The sequence below is a fragment of the Lissotriton helveticus genome, chromosome 6, assembly GCF_964261635.1.
Source record: "Lissotriton helveticus chromosome 6, aLisHel1.1, whole genome shotgun sequence".
NCBI classification, from domain to species: domain Eukaryota; kingdom Metazoa; phylum Chordata; class Amphibia; order Caudata; family Salamandridae; genus Lissotriton; species Lissotriton helveticus.
In genome coordinates, this window is record NC_136067.1 from 879,891,289 (window position 1) to 879,914,933 (window position 23,645).

At 42.4% G+C, this 23,645-nt stretch overlaps 1 protein-coding gene across 1 annotated transcript in view; it reads right to left on the bottom strand.

Annotated features, from left to right (window-relative positions):
- Positions 1-23,645, bottom strand: part of SLC35F1 (solute carrier family 35 member F1) — a 1,021,228-nt gene that overhangs the window by 575,445 nt on the left and 422,138 nt on the right. Inside the window, exon 2 of the mRNA XM_078646867.1 lies at positions 4,359-4,534. Within this exon, the coding sequence (XP_078502993.1) occupies positions 4,359-4,534 (176 nt within the window). The remainder of the gene's footprint in view (positions 1-4,358; positions 4,535-23,645) is intronic.

Genomic DNA, 23,645 nt, shown 5'->3' on the forward strand with positions numbered 1-23,645 from the left:
AATATATGGGTATGAAATAGGAGACTATGCAATGTGTACAAGGTCACACATTTGTGTCTGTGCCAGTTTTGCTTGGATCAAAGTCAAACAGGACATACATACTGAACCTTGGATACTGAACCTTGGATCCAGTTTTGACTTGATCACTTTAGATTGTCCACTTGACTCTATGAAGGGCATAGACAATCCCACGCTTCTGAACTCTTTGGAGCGAACATGTTTGTGCTGAAAAATCCTGGCCGTATCAATAATAGCTTGATTCCACATGCAGTAGTGTAGCTTTTCTTTGACATTCAAACTTAATTTCAAGATTTGAAATTTGAAATCTGCACAAACGTGGTCCGGAAATCCACAACCCCTTGCACTAGTATTTAATGAGGCTTTATTCCTTGCGGAATCAGCATTTTTGCTGGGCTTTCCTACCCTGATTGATTGATCCTACAGTCCACCTGCCCTGGATGTGCTGTGACTTACTCCTACAACACTCCTGGCTTACTCCTGGAATTGAGGCGTGAGCCAGGAGTTGTGCAAGATTAAGTCACATCTACTCACAGCAAAATCTTTTGAAATTCGGGCCTTCCACTTCTGTCCCCTACCATCATTGTTCATTGACTGAAGCTATGCTACAATATGGGCACATAGAAATAAATTCGATTGTGAGGATCTCATTGGGGGCCTGGCACAAAAGGCACAGAGTTGAGATACTGGGTGTGATCAGATGATTGATTCATCCACTGCCCTTCCACTATTTTTCTAGAGAACTTATTCCTAGGGTGATCAGACAACCTAGATTTGCCAGGACAATCTCAAATTTCTCGTCATATGGCTTGGCAAATTTCTTTAAACTGAATGCATAGCCCGTTTTTTGACTAAATACACAAGGAGCTAAGCTTTCATGTGCTCCAGTGCAGAATTGGCAGCTTGGAGCTGAAAGCAATGTAGTTCCCAATGGGGTTTTGGGGAGGGCGGCCGACCATCGGGAGGCCTGCCACCCCCGGGGGCTTTGGCGCCCGGAGGGAAGGGGGGGTGTTTAGGAGACCACAGGGGGCTTTCTGGGTTGTTTGGGCAGCTTGGGCTGGTTCCGGGGGGGTTGGGCTACCTTTGGGCTGGTCATTGGGCTGGTTGGGCTGGGGGTGGTTTAAGACTGGCCATTTTGGGTCACTGACCACCATTTTGGTGGCAGTGACCCAGCAGCCGGAGGGGGACCCTGGTCGCGAGTTTTTGCCCTCCCGCCCTCCCTGTTTTTTTGTGTTTTGGATTTTGGGGTGGGGGTTGTCCTCAGAGGAGTTTTCTTGGGGGCACGGTGCATCGGGTTCAGATGTTGTTGGGTTCTCGTGTCACTGGAACAGGTGCAGGTGTGCAATACAAGAGGTTGGCGCTTTTCCTAGAGCAAAAGGGGGGTTATGGGTAGGAGGCCTGGGCTTGTTTGATAAGGGGTGGGGGTCGCAGAGGTCAAGGAATGTTTAATTAGGTAAGGAGGCATGTTTCAGGTGGTATGCTGTGGATATGTTGTGGGTGTTATGTTATGTTGAAATGGGGGAAATCATTTAGGGGAGGGGGTGGGGGTTTGGTCAGGTACTCCTTATTTAGTGAGGTTTAGTTTTGTTCGGCACAGGTCAAGGTTTGTTTATTTAGGATGCACCTGCTTCCAATAAAGCGGCCTTTGTCACACCTTATCACTTGTCTGTGGTCGTTTCCTCCCCCACCCTGCCCTCCTGGATGGGCCCCAATAATGATACTGGGTTCAAAAGTTGCATTTAATTCCCCTTAGTGTCTTAATGTATGTGTTTGTTTATGTTAGTGAGCACTATCTATCAAGTCAGTCGGTGCCCCGAGGTCGATGCAAAATTGTAGTCCTACTTCTATGTTTATGGAATGTCCTGATGTTTGTTTTTCAAAATCTGTTCACCCTACTTCTTCCCGCAATGGATTTAGTCATCTCATTAAATGCGGACTACTGCCATTGTCAAAATATTAGCAATTTGACTTTTCTATACATATCAAGTGTCATGCTTGTTGGATTTTTTACCAAAGTGTCTAAATCACAGGGGGGCTTATTTACAAGCCCCTTGCGCCACTTTTGCTTCATTTTGAACATGGGAAAAGTGACGTACGGGTGGCGCAAGGGGCTTGTAAATAAGCCCCAGGGTGCTTTGGGTTTATTCTAATATTCCTGATGATGACCCAGAAGTTTGAGTAAGCTTGAGATGCTGGCAACAAATGCAACAGACCACTACTGAAGAGTAAACACAGGGATGTATTTAGGGACACTATGTCTCTATGAATAGTTATTCGTTATGTCTATCGTAATTCATCTTTTAACCCCTTCCCTGCGGGGGTAATTCCCCCGCTGTGCTGGGGGGAGGGGGTGCGCACAGCACCCCCATGCTCATGACGAGCTCAGCTCGTCATGAGCCACTGCGCTCCTGTGCTCATGACGAGCTCAGCTCGCCACAGGTGCACCGGCTCCCGTGGAACGCTCAGCACAGCAAGGGAATTCTCCCCGCACCTGAGCGTTCCACGGGCCATGACGAGCTGAGCTCGTCATGAGCACCGGAGCGCCGTGGCTCATGAAGAGCTCAGCTCGTCATGAGAATGGGAGGGGTTAACCGAGATAGGACGTGGCCTAACGGCTAGATTGTTCGACCTCGAATCTGAGGAAGCGGGTTGGAGTCTCGACAGGGATGCTCAACATATTGTGATTCTGGGCATATCACTTAATTTCCCCATGCCTAACAAAATGATTGTGTCATTCTGTACCGCAACTGGTGCCCATGTAAAGTGCTCTGATACGTTCGCGCTATATAAAACTACAAGAAACAACACAATTGGACATTATGTTGAAATGTCACTTGCATTTCACTTCTTGTACTAAGCACTTTGTTAACTTGTTTGACAATTGTTTATTCATAGTTATGATTCAGAGTTGGTAATGAAAGAATGCAATTGCAATGTGCGTGGGTTTTTTGTTTCTTTTCATTGTCATGCGGACTATTGATTTACACCGGTTTTAGTTGAATAGCATGTTTCTTTATTATTCACATACCTCTTGTGAGCATTGTGGGTATTTATAGCTTTATGCCCAGGTTCCATTAGAGATTTATAATGTATCCCCTGTGGCTTATATTGACAGCTCATGCAGCCCCATGTGTTTAGCAACAAAATGAATTACAGTTCAATTTCTGTTTAACAATAATAATTATGTGTATAGTTGCTTTTACATAAGTGATAGCATTTACCAAATAATTTAAATGGATCTTTCCCTCTTTTCTGTAGACCACCTTGGACTGACCTTTATTTGGGCTCATACCACAGGGCGAGCTTCACAATGGCCTCTTGATGAGTTGATGACCGTCCCAGACAAAAATAATAAATGCACCAGCAGAATTGCACAAAGGGCGAAGAGTGGATGGGAAACAATACAAACTAGCACTATAGAGTAAGAAATTAGAAATTACATTTCTGCCGCATCAGTTAGTGGTTGGCCACTTTTGCTGTCTTTGAGTAGTACACCTCATGCTTACCCTTCAGACTGCAAGCATTGCTGTAAGGCGGTGGGAATAATTCCTTTGAGGAACCCAGCACAGACTTGTAGCTGGTCCAGTGGAATTTTAAGCATTATTTCTACAATTAAGTTCTGTTGGTCTCTCTGTTGCCTAATACACATATCAGAGCAGAATATTTCTGGGGGTGTATTAAATTTGCTGACTTGCTTTTGTGTAATTACATGAAATTTTGGGAAAATTGGGAGTAATTAACTGAAATTCAAAGCCACCATTTAGTGCCGTGCTTTAGACAAAATGCGTTGTAATTTAAATTTTTGACAGACTGATGTATTTTGTGCTAAATAAAGCACAAAAACATAATTGTTGTGAACAACAGCTGCTCACATTCTGGTTGTTCTTTTTTTTCACATGCTCCTGTTCTATTTATGCCATGAATGGTGGTATATTCACGCAATGTGGCGCAATGGGATCTTTTTGGGAAATTCACATAACAAGCGTAACATTCAATTCCTGAAATAATCTGAATAACTCTTGTGTAATTGAAATGTTGTCTGGGCATAAATATTGCATCTGTTTCTGTGGGAGACAGAGAGAATCCATTCGTGTAAGAGGGCTCATTGTACTATCATTAAAACAAGAACATTGCACTAGGGAAGGGTCTGTATTTTTGCCCCTTTTGGGAAAAAATTTCCTCCTAAGAGCAATATTTTTGCAGAAAAGGTAAGGTCCTTTCCCCTTCTTGTCTCAATTGTTTGTTTTGGTGGGTGAAGGTAACATACACCTATAACTGCTGAGGGAAAAGATACATGAAACACAGTAGTATGAATTTTTTTTCCTGAGAGGGCGTCTTACCTTGCCTCACAGCTAGTGTGGTAGTGTAGACCAGGAACAGGAGGATGTAGTTGAGGAAGCTCTGGAAGAGAGGCGTATGGGCATGAAAATCCTCTGATAAGTATTTGCTGGTAAGGTTGATGCCGCAGATCAGCAGTGACAGCGCCTGACCCAAAGCCACCGATAGGAGAAGTTCCCTAAGGGTGAAAAAAAAAAGATTACAGTCAATGTGGTTCAGCACCTTAGCCTCTTGGTGGTTGCACTTGTTCCAACCTGCAGGTCGTGGGTTGGGTTAGAATCCTTGTGAGGGAATCTCACCTTCCATCAACCCTAGTTAAGTACATTTCGCATCATCAACTTGAATAAATTGCAAGGCTCGTTATTTGCAGTGGATAGAGACAGCCAACACTCTGCCTAAAGTTCTACACATATAGTAAGATTTTATTATAAACATTGTGTGGTCACTGCTAAGATATGCTAGCCACCGTAGCTTTACTCTAGCGATGTACATAGGATTGGGATCTTCATGGCCGGGCGTATCCACCAGTACCGCCCAACCATGCTTCAATTTAGTACAGAGCTGAAGACGCACCTCTTTAAAGGACATTACATCATGACGCAGTAACAGTCAACTGTCACTCTTACAACACAGCTACCCCACCGATCAATCGTTGACTTCATTGTTGTGTTTATATAGTGCTCCGCTGCCTTTCGGCTTGAGACATGCTATGCTCATAACACGTACGTATATTTTTTAAAGGTTAATGCCACAAAGAATGCAGAAGTGCAATGCAGACGGAAGGAACCTCGAAGCAGGATTTGCAAAAAACATGACATTCGAATATGTAGTTTACATTAAGCTACAAAACTAAGGAAAAGAGGGGAGTAAGGAGTCTAATTAAGATGTCTGCAGGACCTAAAGAAACACTCGTGGGGCCTAATTTATGAGGCCTTGCGTCAGTTTTGCGCTTCTGAAGCGTCCCTTTTTGTGACACATTGGCAGTGTAAAACATGCCTCCTGTTGCGCACTATTTACAAAGTGACGCATCTAAGCAGATGCGTCACTTTGTAAACCCCTGCGCTACATTATACCTGCATCAGGTATAATGTATGCAGGGGGGCGTTCCCCCGCAAAAAGCCTTGTAGAAGTGACGCAGTGAAATCTATGAGATTTCACTGCGTCACTTCTAGGACGCCGTTGCGTCAAAATCTTACGCCTGCCTCACAGCAGGCGTAAGACTGACGCAGGACCTTTCACATGGGGCTTGCCCCATGTGAAAGGACGCATTGCTGGAGTTGCGTCACTTTTGTGACACACTCTAGTAATGCGTCACTTTTGCGCCATACAGATACGTCAGAAATACTGATGTATCTGTAACTCCTTGCGACATGATATGTCATACAGTAAATATGACGCATCAGGTATGTCGCAAGGAGTGCGCACTGAGAAATGACGCATCCCTGCTTTCACGCAGTGATGCGTCATTTCCCATAAACGAGGCCCGTAGTGCTCAACCCCCCTAGCGTTATCTCCATGACCAAATGAAGATGGGTTGTTTTGTGGTTACAATTTTAAAAGATCATTAGACATCAGGGCCTCATTTATGAAAAGTGACACATCGCTGCGGGACAACAGCGACGTGTCACTTTTCACTGCGCTCTCCCTGCGATACTGACGATGCGTCATATTTACAGTATGATGCATAATGTCGCAAGGAGTTACAGATACGTGAGTATTTCTGACGGATCTGTAGGCGCAAAAGTGACGCATTGGTGGAGTGTGTCACAAAAGTGACACAACTCCAGCAGTGTGTACTTTCACATGGGCAAGTCCCATGTTGTTAGTGCCTGCGTCAGTCTTACGCCTGCCATGAGGCAGACGTAAGATTTTGACGCATAAGCGTCCAAGAAATGGCGCAGTGAAATCTTATAGATTTCACTGCGTCACTTCTATGACTCTTTCTTGTGTCAAAACGCCCCCCTTATATACATTATACCTGGTGCAGGTATAATGTGGCGCAGGGGTTTACAAAGTGACGCATTTACCTAGATGCGTCACTTTGTAAATATGGTGCAACAAGGCAAATTTTTTACTCTGCTGGTGCGTCACAAAAAATGACGCACCAGCGGCGTAAGAGTGATGCAAGGGCTCATAAATAAGCCCCCAATTCTTTTTGAGTAATGTCTTCTTTATTAACTGACGATTCTTTTCATCAAAGAAAAAATGGCCAGCGTGTTTTGCGACTAATATGCCATGCAAATGTCGCTTCTTCAGGGCCAACTCATAGTTATTTTACACAGCTTGTAACCTGGTACTTCAAAAGTATTTGATTCTCCGCAATCTGATTAGTTTCTCCCTAGAAATCTGTGTCTTGCACGCAAATGCCATTTGAATCTCGGTTTTCAGGTCGTGTGCTCGTTTTAATTTACTTTAAGGGCTACTAATCAGATTGCTGAGAGTCAAATAATTTTAAGTAGCAGCTTGCAAGCTGGCTAAAACAACTAATTAGTTGGCCGAGAAGAAGTGACATTTGTATGTCATATTAGTCGCTAAATATGCGTTGGCCATTTTTTTCTTTGATGAAAAAGGATCCTCAGATAATTAAGGAGACATTACTCAAAAAGAATTGATGTCAAATAATCTTATAGAACTTGACCTCAAAGCAATTGTCTTTATTAAGGTTACATATTCATTGCTGATGGAGAAACATGCAAAAACAGTATCGGTCAAGAAGTTAAAGCCAGATAAGGGGAACCATGAGTTCATTTGGAAATTTAAGCAAATACAGCAACTACATTTTCTTTTGGCAACAATAAGTAATGTCTTCTACTATATGCATGGTGCATATTGGAATATTTTAAAACTTTGGAAAAACTTGTTGATTCAGTCTGTCCTTAAGATAATCTGGTGAATGCCAGCAAGGCATACTGTAATGGATGCAAGGGTTGAAGGGGGTTCCTAGCTTTGCTGTCTCTCCCTGTACCTCCATATAATTTAGCTTCCCTTCTCCACAGAGATGTGAAGGGCAAGGCTTTGCAACCTGAACTGTGAAAGACTGAGGTCCTTACTATGAGTGACCTGGAAAATGGACAAGATTGAAACCCTCCTCCTGAGTTATCGATACCAAGGGTACCGATGCATCTTCAGGCAGGCACATTGTGTGCTCAAAAAAGTACCTTACATTCTGCACCCGCATGTCATGCATCACCTGATATAGTAATTTTGGCGCGCAGTGTTGATTTTTTATTATTGTCTTTTACGCAGCCTTATTGCACAACCTCTGACAATTTGTTAAAACCCAACCAGGCTCTGACAAATTCTCTGAAAAGGTTGGCATATCTGGGTCCCAGGAGGCCACAGGAGAAGGGGGGAGGTCTTGGGTGAGTAAGAGGTTAAACTGTTCCTTAATAGCTTTGGCCCTGGACTGTTGACCTACACACAGTACTACCATTCACAACCTACACCTGCGACTATAATATTATCACCGTCGCTGTGCATCCGCTCTGACAGTGAAAAATGTAATTGCTTCTTCATTGCTGAGGGAAAACAATCTGTCATGGTACATTCCCCATGTACCACGAGCAGCACGAAGACAGCGCGTGAGGAAAGACTACTGATAAGACCTCTTCAATATTCAGGCCACAGGGACACGGAAAGGGAGGACTCCATTTGAAAAAATTTCAGCTACCTCTGTGTCTGGAGTGTCGGGGAAAAATGCCTGGGTCTAGAAACATCTCAATGTGATATATCTGTTCACACCTGCCAAGCCTTTCCGATCTCATTTGTTCAGGCCATCACATAAATTGGATTTAAAACGACACCAATTCAGCCTCCAGTTATACTGTTCCTCAACAGTTGTTCTGTGGCGGCTGTGGGGAGGGTGGGAAGCATATGCCGAGTTGGATGGTTTCAGTTTCCTATGTTTCCACACTTGTGCATTATTCTTTGGTTAACTTGTTGGTTTCGAAGGGCCGGATTTAGAGTTTGGCAGATGGGTTACTCCATCACAAACGTGATAGGTATCCTGTCCGCTGTATAACAAGCATCATTGGACATAATGCTGTCTACTGTGAGAAACAGCCATTACAACGTGGTCTTAACCACGCTTCACCATTACCACGCAAATGGAATTTGTGTGTTAAAGGCATGTTCTTTGTGAAGGATGCATGGTAATGGCCATGGGTGTTATGACAGCGGCAGGGGCAGTTTTAGGACTCAGGGCTAGGAAAACGGGGTTGATGCATGGGGCGGTTTTAGGGTCAGGAAAAGTGGGCTGAGGCATGGGGTGGTTTTAGACCTAAGGGCTAGGAAAATGGGGTAGCTGCAGGGGTGGTTTAAGGGTCGGGGGCTGGAAAAGGAGGCTGCGGCAAGGGGCAGTTTTAGGGCTCAGGAACAGGAAAAGGGGGATGCGGCAATTGGCGGATTTATGTATCAGGGACAGGAAAAGGGTACAGTGCCGGGCATGGGGACTGTAAACGACTCAGAGGGGAGTAGAGCATTAGCGAGTGGCCAATGGGCCTAGTGGTGGAGGTTAGGGCCCACCCCCGAGGACAGACTGGAAACACTGTCCCAGGATTCGGCCAGCCTGGGGAGAGATTTGTCTTCGACTCCGATCATCACGGCCTTGATCTGTAAGCAGGGCCCTGCAAAATACCTTGCGTGTATGAGGGCTACTAATGATGAGCTTAAAAACAAAAGAAAAAACTTATTGCTTTCAGCTTTATCAGGCTGGAGTGCTTGGTCAGTCGGCCTTGCAACATGTTACCTCATTGCGGGATATGCAGGCAGAAAGTGCATGTAGGCCCACAGCAGCAGCCCCTCCCCTGTTCTGATCATCCCTACAGAGCTACGAAATGAACAATGCCCACCATCCAACTGGCGCAGGTAGGTAAACACAGCTAGAGCCATGATTGTGCGCACTAGTGTGTGCTTTTACTACGCATATGTTTTTACCAACCATGCCTAAAAATTTAATTTTCGTAGTAAAGGCATGCGTGGCAAAGCCATATGTGTTGTTAATGCATGCGTGGTAATTATGCATGTGTGGTATTGACAGTGAAGTAAAGGTATGTGTGGTAGTCACGCATTGTTCTGTCATACAACCGTCCTCCATATTACAAGTGCCAATGGATATAAAGCCCTTGTAATGCAATGGGGTGGTATGGCCATCACATTGTGAAGGAGTAACCCATATGCCAAACATTGGGGCCGATTATGATTGTGGTTTTTCCGCATCCGCCGGGCCGGCGGAAGTGTCCGCCGGCCCGGAGGTTGCGGAAAAAACGCTGCATAGCCTTCAAAGACCCCCCGCCAGATTAGGATGGCTGGGGGATCAGGAAGACCGTCCGCTGCTTTTCCGCCGTGGTCGCCTTCCGACCGCGACGGAAAAGCTCTAACATGTCTGATTTTCTATGCCTTTCCACAGCGGCATTTCCGCCGTGGAAAGGCATACGGACTTTTGTTTGGGGGCCCGTTGCAGGCCCCCAGGGGTGAAGCGGGGGTGGGGGGTGCACATGGGGGTACCTATGGTACCCCCCTGCCTTTGCGTGCACGAAGCGGCAGGCACAGCGCGGTGCCTGCCGCTTTGTGCATGCAAATGGACTGCTTTCATTTTTAACATTGCGGCGGGTGCTGCTTCAAGCAGCACCCACTGCAATGTTAAAGATAGAGGATGTGACCGCCACCCTGGCGGTCACATCCTAATCTGCTCGGAGGGACCGCCGCTGCCCCTGCGGATGGTCCCTCCTCCTCAGTGGCTGCGGACGGACTCAAGTCCGTCTGCGATCATAATCGGCCCCTATGTATCAGGTCCTGAGTCCTAAGTCTGGATTGACTTTGCAGCTGTCTGCAAGACATATTTGTTCTCACTTCTACAGTGTGTGACTGGCATTTGATGGAGACTGACAGCAAAAGGGCCAGCTTGAAAGGACCAACCAGTATGTGTACCCTTTTTCTTTTGGACCCCTGATTTGTGAGGGGAACAAAAAATAACTCACATACTTGCCTTTTCAAGATGGCCATTCTGGCAACGCAAATATTCATAGAGTGGGCTTTAGCTTCCCCTAGAACAGGATGCCCTTTTTACCTCATGCGGGTGGCTATTGTTGCATTCTGCTTACCAGTAAGTGCTTCCATTGGAATGCATTAGGGCCTATTTTACATCTGAAAATCATACTCAATCGCATTGTTTGTCACATTCAGTTCTTCCTCTTATATGCATTTGTTAAAATCCAGATTATAGGAGACAGTCCAGTGTGAGTTTTCATGCAGGTTTATTAGTTGTTCACAGCAACAGACCACCAACCCGCATCTCCAGGACAGCAACTAACTGACAAATATTCAAACCTCAGAACATAGTCAGTGTACAGAGCTTTGTGCTGTCACCGATGATTCCAATAACAGTCCAGCCTACGCCCCAATACATCTCCCCCGTATAATATTTAAAACTTAAAGCAGCTACACAATAAAATGATGGAACAAGGCATAACATGCAGAGAAAGGAAAAGAAAGAGAAAAAAAACACTACCAAAATAAATCAAATCTGAAACTGTAATTTTACTGAAAACCACGATCTTGCCAGTCACATATTCATTGTGCCAAACAGGTTTGAACCTTGTTCTCTTGGTGGGGTTTTCATAGCCTTTGTCCCAATTAATAAATGAATCATTCCCCACTGAAATATTATCATGCAAGTCTGATTTATCGTCAATCTTTATCAACCCAGACATATTCCATTCATCTCCCGAGTTCAACACTTTTCCTCACACCAGCAATAATAAATGGACACATGAAATTAGAATGCGGGAAACATCCTTTATAACGCAGGCACTACATTGAACGTAACATTACTATGCACAAGGGAGTGGAAGAAAGAGAAAAGAATTAAAAGGACGAAACACAAAGAGACGAATATACAATTCATGTGGTTTTTTTACTGTTTGAATGTACTCTTTATATGCTTTAGCCTGTACAACAGAAAACTGTAAACAGTATTGTCAACTTGGTGTTAAGCTTTAGGAGGGATTGGTGTTTACTCTCCCTTTCTGTGAGCACGGCTGTACTTTGTTGGTGTGATTTGTTCAGAAACAAAGTGTGAATTTTACATGAGCGCTCACTATCTCTTTAAACTCCGCCTCTTGTTGTAAATTTACTATGCGTCCCTTTAGCATGCAAGTTGTTACATCGACTTGCTTTAGGGAACGCATTGTTGGACTGGTGTTGGATTTATAGTCCAACACCTTCCCTACTGTTACACAGACTGGAGTTGGAATAATAAATTATATTATTCCAAAGTCCCGCCTTTCCCTAAGGCAAGTCGATGTAACAACCTGCGTGCTAAAGGAATGTGTGGTAACGTCGCTTTCGATGTACTGCCCGTTTTGTAAAGGCATGCGTTGGGAAAGCATGCTTGGTTCTATCATGCTACCTTGCAGGTCTTTCGATCAACACTTTGTCCCCAACTTTCCTCAAACACCCTCACGTGCAGAATTCTTTACATCAAATCAGGCTTTATACTTTTATTATTGTGATGTTCTATGAAAGATCATTCTCAAAATTGTGCACATTATTCCTTCCTGTTTTCAAAATCAACCATGCTAGATTGAGTTTATTATGAGGCCTGTAACAATACATTTTCCCAGGAATTGGGATTTAGAGTTATTCCCATATCCGTCTGATGTCTCCAACCCAACAGACTGTCATCTCTCCTGGCTTTCCCCACAATCTTGTGGTCAGAAACTGAATCTTCATGACAGAATACCCAAGGACATCTCTGTTCATGCTACCATAACCCACCAGACTGGTGGAAGAAGCTTAATCTTCTCCATACCAAACTCTGGTTCCCACTTTTTGTCACCCTCCATTGTATAAGGTGACCCTGAGTCAGCGAGCACAGATATTTTTTCTTTCACCTATTACAATTTCACACTCTTGCATTTCCTTGGGATCACCATCAAATAATCCATCATATCTCATGCTCAAAATACATTTCTTTTCAATTATACGTTTACCCCACGTGTTTTAGCCCCATAATACACATAAGCATAATGCCCTTTCTTATCACATTTCTTACAAGTGGCATAAACTGCAAAACATCCGGGACTATTGGAAAGATGTTCTTCACTGCAGTATCTAATAAATGTCATACCAAAACCATTGCCAGGATTTGCATTCTCACTGTAAGAAGATTCCTGTTGACATGTCTATTCTTAATATCCGAATTCCTGTCAACCTCTCTACTTGAACTTTTACATGGTGATTTAACTTCACGAACAGTTCCTTCCACAGCATGAGTATCTTCCCCTTTTTCCTCTGTCATCTCATTCACCCACATACTGGTATTCTCCTTGCCCCATGCCCTCTACCTCTTTTAAATCAGGGTTTATTATTTAGAAGATTTTCCTGAACCTTAATATTATCGGTACACCTGACAATTTGATCTCTGACCAAAGAGTCAGTAAGTTGTCCAAATTCACAAGTACGTCCTAAAGTCTATAAAGGATGCTACATAACTACCAATTTGTTCATGTTTCCTTTGCATTCTTTTGAAAAATGTATGCCTTTTTAGCACCACATGGTTCTCAACGATCATCACCGACATATCGTACAAATTATACAGCTCACCCTCCCATTGAACAATAACAGTCTCAGTCTCATCCAAACTCTCATACACATTTCTGCTCTCAGTTCCTAAATTATTCAAACATATAGCTTACTTTCCTATTGCAGAGAATTTTCCCCTCCAATTGTGAGTAAATAACAATCAAATAACTACTTTCATCTCTTCCAACCTAAGTTAGACTCATCTTTGTTGGACAGAAATTGCAGTGGCTGAGACATATTGGCAACCGCCATGATAGCCTTTTGCACCTTGAGGTTAACTAATTCCCCCAACTATAGCAGTTCATAATGTGTCCTTGTATGTCCCCTCAACCTAAATAGGCATACATGAGCCTATTAAACTGTGAATAACATTACAAAGGGACAACAGAAACACTCTAATGAGCTAAATTATCCTTGCTGCAGTGCAGCCCACTCTCATTTCATATTTCCTCTAAGCATCACTATGGTGCTTAAATCCTACATACAATACTATTCAAATGGACTTGTCTTCTCCCAGGTTACATGCAGACAACTTGAATCAGTTTACAAATCCACTAGACAGCTGTGCGGGGGGGAATGAGGTGCTATAGGTGCATTTTGAAAATTAGCTCTTACATTGAGAATACGATCTGACGCGGACTCCTAGACTTGTGAGACATCCAAAGCTGGTCACTACTGCACATGTGTAATGAATTCCTCCCTGCACCAGCCCACTGAACTCCACTTTGCATGTCCTCCCAGTGGCATCAGGGTTTTCTCCCCAATCCAATATGGCTGTCGTACTCACAGCTGTTGCATGAACAGCATCCCATTTTGACTTTGGAGGCATCTTCAGCCACCATACAATTGTCTGTCGCAGGGGGAAAATGGACCGCGGCTCTCGAGCTGATGTCACCACTCAGTCAGGCAGTGTGTCAGCGAAAGCACCTTCAACCTCCGTGCATGCAGCGGAGACTCCAGAGAGTGCAACAATGTCCAGGACTCCATATGAAGTGCCTGTTACACAGCTTTCAAGGTAGTGAATAGCTCTCCCATCAGGCAGTAGGATGACAGCTGTATACCATACACCATCTGTCTTAATTCCAAAATTTGGAAGCTGGTGGTCTCAAGCCTGCCCGCAGAAATCATTCATCACCAGTATTAAAATCCAGGTTACAGGAGACACTCCAGTGTAAGCTTTCATGCAGGTTTATTAATTATTTACAGCTACAGACTATCTCCAGGACATCAACTAAATGACAATTATTCAAACCTCAGAACATAGTCAGTTTACAGAGCTTTGCGCTGTCAAAGATTGAAATAGGTAATATTCCAATAACTCTACAGCCTAAGCCACAACGGCATTCTATACAGAAAGCAATACATTTTTGGCTCTGTTTGCACAGCATTGGTACAGCCAAATGTGCTTGCTTTAATGTGATAAACAGTGTGTGTGCTCACAAGGTAGATAAACAGCATTTGTGGATGCCTGTGCTTATATGAGTTGACATATTAAAGCTAGACCAATTAGCTTTGCCAGTGCTTCTGATTTTGCTTGAATGTGGATGCCTAAGTCCTCTTGTTGTAAGCATATGCCTGCAATTTCTGCTTCTTCCCAGTGTGAGAACATAGAGGCAATGGTGCCAATCCTCATGCAGAACTTGACGGACAATACTCTGAGTGTACAAAAGCATCCTGATTTCACTATCTTCTTTAATTTTCCCCTGTCTTTTGTGACCGATTCCAGTAACCAAGAGGAGATTCTCTGATAAAAATTATACTTGGGGTATTCTGGGGAGACATGGGCTTGGGAGACACAAAAGTCATTGGTGGGACAGCATCAAACAAATTCTACGCAACATGTGGCATTTGCTACCAGTTCATAAGTGGCTGAGTGTTTCTAAAGAGATTTTGAGGTGATTTAAAACCAACAAAGACAATTTGGAATGTGTGAGGCTAAATAGCGCATTTTACAGAAGATATTCCAACAATGGGTCATATCATGAAATATGTAGAGGTATTCAGATCTATGCTAAACAGTCAATTTGGTGACCGTGAACATAGACAAATGTCCTGTTCTGTAACAGGAAAACACAAGGGTGGTTCTTTGTTAGTTACTTTAAAAAGCAGAGTGTCCAAATTATATTGCGGCATTCTTCTTGCAAATGAGAAGAGCACTGCTTCCAATGTGCATCTCATTTCATAGGACAGGCCCTAGAGGTAGATTCCCTCCTTGTGGTAGCACGGATGAGCCACCAGGCAGGGGATGGCCAGTGTGTGCTCCAATGTGATAGCCTTCAAGACTCTGTAGTAAGGCTCAGTGGTTCCCAATGGGAACATTTCAGGTGGATGTAGTCTAATATTTCACCCTCCTGGAAGAAAGGGCTTCTCCACGTCCTGCTAAAGTCAAGTATTGGTTCTCTACTACTACTCCTTATACTATGTCTTCTACTACTACTGCTACTGCTTCTGCTACTTCTACAACAACTACTTCACTACTTCAACTATTACTGATACTACTACTGCTAACACTACTACTACTACTACTTCTCTACTTCAATTACTACTGGTACTACTAATGCTAACACTCCTACTACCGCTACTACTACTACTACTACTACTACTGCTACTCCTTCTTCTACTTCAACTACTACTGTTACTACTACTGCTAACACTACTACTACTGCTGCTACTGCTACTAATAATAATAGGGATGGCAGATACAAGCAGCATGGTCCTGTCTGGGCCATTTAGATGTTTTATTTATTTATTTATAAAGTTTTATATAGCGCGAACGTGACCCACGAGGGTATCAGAGCGCTTTACAATATACAGTATAAAACATAAAAAGATGAGGTAGAATACAAGCATTTGATATTTGTCATTACGTACAAAAGAGGTATATAGTATATGGATAACATATGTGACTCGCTGCCAGCAGAACATTGCACTATATACAGTTATTGAGCATTAGGTGGTTGTGATAATAAACATACATATAATATTCTCCTTTGATCCACCATGGGTATGAGGTATATGGATAATACAAGAGACCCGTGGCCAACTGAGCTTTAACTAAATACAGCTAGTCAGCATTTAAGTAGATGTGGTACTAAACATATATAAAAAAAATCTCTTTCATTCCACCGGAGGTAGGCAATGATATGAGGATCATACAGGTGACTCAATGTCAGCATAGAATTCAATTTTAGGACATGAATTTGTTCATTAGTAGTATTTTTACTTCTTTTTTGAATGCGGCAAAGGAAGAGATTCCACGTACCACTGGAGGTAAGGAGGTCCAAATCTTTGGTGCAATCCCTGAGAAAGCTCTGCAACCAGTTCTCTTCTTATGGAAGGATTGAGGTTTCAGAAATAGAGTACTCGCACTTCGCAGTTGTCTGCATTCTCCCGACCATTGAGTGAGAATAAGCCGTAAACCTCTGTGTGAATAATCTATCACATACTGACCAAACAAGCACCCCTCTATGACAGCACGAGCAGAGGTTCACATTATGTGTTCATTTGCACTCAGGTGCTGTGTGTCTGGTCCATGATGGGTTCCCAGCACGGCACTGCCATCGAAGAGGATGCGATTCCCCGGCATCCGGCACAGATTGCAACCACCTGCACATTGCATAACTGGCCCACAGATTGACACCATCTCCCCAGGGACTTCAGACAGTTCTGAACCATGATCACAAAGAGAATCCAAACTGCAAGGTCTTCAGGTAGATTACACTGCAGGAGACAATGCTTTGTTGAATTCATCAAAGGTATTGTCTCATTAGTTGGAACAAATTGTGCACAGCTGAATATTCGGTGTCATAAGGGTAATTCATGCCTATCTGAAAATATTTCCACTCTGTGCTTGTTTCCCACCATAATTACTGTGCAATTGAATTAATGATCATCATATATTCTGTGCTAAAACATAATGCATAGACAATTTTGTGCACTTATAAATTCAAATGTCCAAGGTCCTTACTTGGCGTTCAGCAGCGCGGGAGGAATGGTGTAAGCCAGTGACCCTCCCAACCGCCAAACCAAAGTGTCCCCCATTCTATTTAAGGTCAGAAGCACACAGGCCCCAGCGGTCCGATAGCAACAGGAGCACTTGGTCATACTGACAGTGGTCCAGCTCTATTGAGGGCAAAAATATAGCACTCATTTTCCCTGCCTTTGTCCACCATGTGAGGCATGGCAGACACGGCCAAGGAAAACTTGAAATGGTTCCTATGCTCAGGTAAAAGCTCACTGCACATAGGGGCCATTTATCTTTTGTTTAGAGGAAGCAAATATGTGAAGGGAGCCACCCTGGTGGCTTCTCATTTTTCGGCATAGAGACCTCGACCAAACAGGCAGAATTTCTAACTATGGCGGACAGTCCTCTGCTAGGGGGGCGAAGGTCAAGACCTGTGCTACCCTGGCAGAGTGGAGGACTTTGAATAGGACACGTTACAAAGCAATCATTTACAACGCATGCCTTTACAACACAGTTTTTACATCGCAACATCCATTACAACACATGTTTTTACAACGCATGCCATCACAACGCATTTTTAGAAACTACATTTACAACGCATTCAATTACAGCGCATTCCATTACAACACATTCCATTTCAATTCATAATACTTTTAGGGCAACAGTAGGGGTTGGATAATGTAGGGGTAAAAATTACTATTCTCACTCCAGTGAGTTCAACAGTAGGGTAAGTGTTGGATAGTGTAGGGGTAAAAATTAATATTCCCACTCCAGTGAGTGCAACAGTAGGGTAAGGGTTGGATAGTGTATGGGTACAAATTACTATGCTCCATTACTTACCTAATAATGCGTTGTAATGGCATGTGTTGTAGTGACATGCGTTGTAATGGCATGTGTTGTAGTGTAATGCGTTGCAATGGCTGTATTGTAATGGCATGTGATATAAAGGCTGTTGCGTGGTAATGGCTGCGTTGTAAATGCAGTGTGTTGTAATGACTGCGTTGTAATGGTTGTTTTCCAGGACTATCTGCGAGGATGTAAATAAGTCCCAAAGTATATAAAAAATACAAATTCATCAAAAAATTCTAATGGGATTATGTTTTAATATGTTTTACATATGGTTTACATCCAAATCAAAAACGGATTTGAGTCTTTCTCCTTTTTAGGCCTTTCACCAACAGTTATTATGAAACCAATAGAGAGTTTACATCTCCATAAGTCTTTACAATACGTTTATCTGCTCTTACACAGAGTTCTCTTGCTGCTGCCCATTTGACTTGGCAATTTTCTATCATAAAAGTATTTTGTTCCAACACTGAAACCTACCGTTTGCTCCTAAAAACGCCATCTCATTACTACCAATGTTAGCTCAACCTGGTATATGAAGTAATCAAAGATTAAGGGCCTAATTATGAGTTTGGCGGTCTTGGAGCGGGCCGCCAAGACCGCCAAACTCATCGACGGTCCGCCCCCTGGATTACGAGTTGTAATCGTGGCAGGTGGTCCTGCAATGACAGTGCCTTTCTAAGGCTCAAAGGAGAGCCATAGAAAAGCAGCACCATGGGAGCGCTGCAGCACGTTCTTGCACAGGGAAAAATGCACCATGTTGTGTATTTATTCCTGTGTAGGAACTGGGGGTGCACACATGCAGGGGGGCACAACATGTGCCCCCTTTGCAAGCACCGTATGCACAGATGCTACAGGGGGCCCCTGAGTTGCCGCACCACCACCCTTTTCATGGCAGTGCTCACCGTCATGGAAAGGGTCTCGGAAGCTAACTCGCAATATGCTCTGCAGTGCCTCATCAGCACGTCCAGCATATTGCGGTCTCTGACCGCTGAGCTACCGCTGCGGGACCCATGATCCCCCACGGGTGCAGCGGTCCTGTGACGGTCTGACTGCCAAACTCAAAATACAGTGGTCGCACCGCCGGTGAGGCACCGCCGCACCGCCACCACATGTACGGCGGACATATGGTCCGCCGAACACATAATCAAACAATAAATTGGTTCTCCCTCTTTCTGCTTGGGCCTAGTGCAGGAACACTCTAGCAGTAGCCTCGCGCTCTGCAAATCCCAATATTCAGTCATTCATTGTTTCATAAGTAACAGGTTCTAAATGAATTCCATGGTCTACAGCAGTTTATAACAATAAAATTTTCCTTCTTTTTTGAGGAAACCAAGACTATTGCTGTCCCTATTTTGGAGAAATGACGGAGCATGTCCATCCTAGTAAGTTTTTAGTCAACGACTCACAAATCTAATAATGTGGCACATAGAATCTCACATAGAGAATAAATACTGTATTCTGATCTTAAATTAAGAATTTATTTATTTGTAGTTTTACACAGTGCAGATCAAATGCACTGGGTAAGAGAGCACTTTACATAAGACTATGTTACAGAGAGATCCATGCCAGTAACACAGAAACGAATATAAGGAAATGAGATAAACAGAATGTCACACAATACAAGTAAATTACCGCTTACAAACAGGAGTCCTATATATGATGTAGAGATGAAGGTGAGCAATGGAAGGCATAATAAGATGTTTTTCTGATGACATCTAATGGAGTTACAGACCATAGGGGCAACCCTGGAAAATGACTGTTTTGGTGTTTTTGACTTTTTGAATAGTAGGATTTCAACTACAAGAGTGCCAGCCCTCCCAAATTGGTGCTGAACACTTGAAATCCCCTTTTCAGGCAGCGATATTTTAGAATTTCAGAAGAAACTGCCTGATATTCCTGGGTAGAGAACTGTCATGGTCCACCCATGACAGAACAAGGATATAAACCACTTGTTTGAAATAATCTCATAAAATTAGAAATGTAATCCCCTATAGGACCCTGAGTTGATCCTGTGCATAATTAATTTGTTTATAACACAAATAATTGCTCTATTCTAACCACATTGAGGGAATTCCAGATTTGAACCAATGACAAACTAATTTAAACAGGTTATCAAAATATATATAAATTAAACAAATATTAGAAACTAAAATATAACAGTCTTGAATTCAGCAATGGTTGCTCACATCCTCGAGCACCAATGATTATAAAAATTCTGCAAAATATGCTTTTAACATCAATTCATAGGTGTAATCTTAACAGCACCCTTCAATTACAAAACTGTTCACATGAAGGAATGTAGTCTGAGGTATTATATTCAGTATTTAATATTGCTGAACTTTTTTTAGCTACACTGTATGTTATTCACAAAGCATGTTTAAATTATACTGTTAGGGCAGCCTCGACTGTAACTATCACTAAGGCAATCATACTCATGTCACCAAAATAACTAATTCAAATAATAATAAACTGAATCTAAAAAGGACTCAGAACGTATGTAAAATAATAAATAAAAGCTGAACTAGAGAATGACAGAAATGAAACAATAACGAAACGTACCAATTAATAAAATGAATCTTCTTAAAAAGTGGATTGGAAACTGTAAATTCATTAACTTCTTGTAGGTCTATGCATGTAACAATCTATATTTAATTTGCTCTGATTTATGTACTACACATAGAAATGATATATATACACAGTATCCGCAAGTCTTTAGTATATGTTTGTTACTTGAGCACAGGCCCTACTCCAGGCATTGCCCTGGGGGTGCTACATGCGTTAGCGCCTGCTTTTCGATATTACCGAAGGGCCCACAGATGTTTATTTGGCCCCGCCTGTATTGATCATGCCAGAACAGAACACGCTTCAGTGTTAATAGTAGTAATAGGAGAGACTTACCAAAAGGGTCATCTGGCAGTGCTAGAAGGGCTGGTGTGACAGGCTAGTGTGTGGGCCAGTTTTGTTTGCTGTGTGTGAGCTTGTTTCATCATCTGGTGGGCAAGTTTTGTTACTGTTGATTTCCGCCAGGGTAACACTGGCGTTGCCAGCAGCAAGCACAAATGCACACATTTCCATACCTAGTAAAACACCTATGTAGCATGCCTTTACAAGTTCAAAACTACCCCGCTTTGTAAATCTATTCCAATATATTAGCAATGTAATCCGCAGATGCTTGGATTACTTACTGGTAGTCTTCATTACTCCGAGTCATAGTCTTCCTCGGCACAGTCCTGACTCTTTGATAGGTCGATTTACAATTTGTTGCAAAACATTCGTATATTCTCAATTGTGTTAGGACTGTGATGAGGAAGATGGGGTGGAAGGTAACACTTGGATTACTTACCTGTAATCTTCATTACCCCGAGTCATAGTCTTCCTCATCACAGTCCTGCCATTTCCCACCCTCCCCTACCTAAGAAGTATTGATTTGGCGAGTGGTAAAAAATGTGAGTTTATTGATGTCTGATATGCTTGGTTATTACAGGAAGTTGTTATGGCTAGCACCTCCTTTATAGCCATGTGAAAGGAGGTAACATGACAGCCATGTTGGGAGAAGCAAGTAGGAGGTTTGTTTATATAGGTGATATATATGCCCAAGTAACGCACAAGGTTAATTGCAGACTGGGATTAGGAAGATCAACATGCAAGGTAATGGAGGCCACTTTTTTTAGGATGCCCTGGACTACTTTGGGCCCAGTCCGACCCTGAATATTAGGAATGATATTAACTCTCTCTTTACTTTCTCATAAGTAGTATGACAACAGCTAAATGCAGGGGAGCCACATTAAAAAAAAATTCCAACTAAAAAATCCTGTTTGATCCTCATTGATTGTCAGCTCCTGCAAAAGGTGGTTCTGGTCGGATTAATTCCCTCAGGCTCTGCCATGTATTTCACAGCAAGGTCGGGTCCCCCAGTGAGACAGGCAGTCTGCTGCTGAGTGCTGACAGCCCACTGAACAAATAAATGTACTTCAAGTTGTACCGCTGCCTGATGGGGTCACGCAGGCGCATTGCAGAGCTTAGGGGCATCTTCGCACATTTATAGTTTCAAAGCTAGATAAATGACAGTTAATGATGAAAAGAAAGATGTCAGTAAATTTCTCAGAGGTCATCAGAGTGGCCAGAAGCTGTAAATATCCTGTGTTTTCTCAGGCATGCACCTGTGGCAGGGCTATGTTTGATCTTAACAGCATCAGGGTTTAAGAAGCTTGAAATAGGGGCTGCAACACAGAGCAGGGGTTAGCATTTCTGCAGCAAATCACAGCTGTAACATTGCTTTAGCAGTAAATTACATAATAATTTACCAGCAGTTGTTAATTGCATAACTGCGGAATGGAAGTTATATTGTGTCATGTACTGTAAGAATTGTGTTATGCAGAGGGATGTATCTTGGTGTGGGTGATGTAGGGTATGTGATAACCTATGGTGTAACCTGCCGGCACACGTCACCGTAACACAATGGCAGTGCATGTGGACGATGCAATGTTTAATCTTGGCCACCAGATATAACTCTGTAAAAAAAGTGTTGTCCACAGATTTCATTTTTGATTTGTATTTCTTTTTTAAATGGCAGTTGTGTTTCATTGATGTTATATTTCGATGAACCATGAGTCTTATATACTTCATTTTGGTGTCAAAAAGTTTTAGGGGTCAAGTAGTCTTATAGAGACAGAAAATAACTCCTCAGAGCAAACTCTTTCACCATTTTCCAAAATGGAAGCTATTATAGAGGAAGAAGAGACATGTATAGAAATGAAACAAATAATAATGTTTTTAATACTTTTATGTATAAACCAAACAATGTTTATGATCTGAATATGAAAACAAAATAATATTTATCACTCCTGTTTTAGACACATTTTCATAGTTAACTTTATTTATTTGTTTTGGCAATCGCTCATGGTACATTTGCAGAATGTTGAACATTTGACAAGAGCATATTTACAGGGACATCTTTTGAAGCATAGGTTTTGCAAGTACATGTATATGTAAGTTATGTGGGTAGGGGCTTCAGAATTGTAGGTTTTAGCACCCAATCAATATCTGCCCAACCAAATTCACATGGATCTTTCTCTACATATGCATGATCCAAACCATTTACACATTTTCTGATCAAGGAGAATGCTCTTTTATTGTGTCCAGGCACAGAATTTGTTGTCTGTGGAAGGTCAGTTAGCAGAACTGATCTCTTGAACTCACTGTACTGAAGATCATCAAATATGTGACAGTCAGAACTTGTTTTCCACACACGCATAATGTACTTTTCGACATTTTTAAAGCCAAATTTTTCTTCTGCGTCAGCAAATCCTTTAAGAAACTTCACAGGTTCAGTAGTTAAAGCTCCAAGCTTTGTTCCAGTTTTGCTCATAGTGTCATCACCTTTAAGAAAATATGCCTTGATTAGAACACAGGGCATCTCTGGGTCAAGTTTCTTGTACAGAATATGAAGCGGGATTAAGTGTCTTATCTTGCCTGTTCCATAACATATCCATAACTCTGACAATCCTTGACCTATGCAAATATTAATAAGGAAAATCCTAGGCAACTAGTTGGTCATGTAAAGCATATCAGACCATACATTAGCAATGATAGCACTAAACTCAATGTACCAATTTTAATAATAAAAATCTCAATTTTATTAGCACAAACTGTTTAAATTACATTTAAAAGGCTCAAAATTCATGAATGAATACATATAAAACATGTATAAAGACAAAAAAACATGAGGCACAATTACAAACAATAATAAAACACAGTGAAATTGGTGCAACTGTGAGTGTTTAAATGCTGTTTCACACCTTAAAGTATAATAAGTCACAAAAATTGGTATAACACCACATTATATACAGAAAATAAACATAGCGAAACATATAACGAGCTAGAGAAAAAAGAG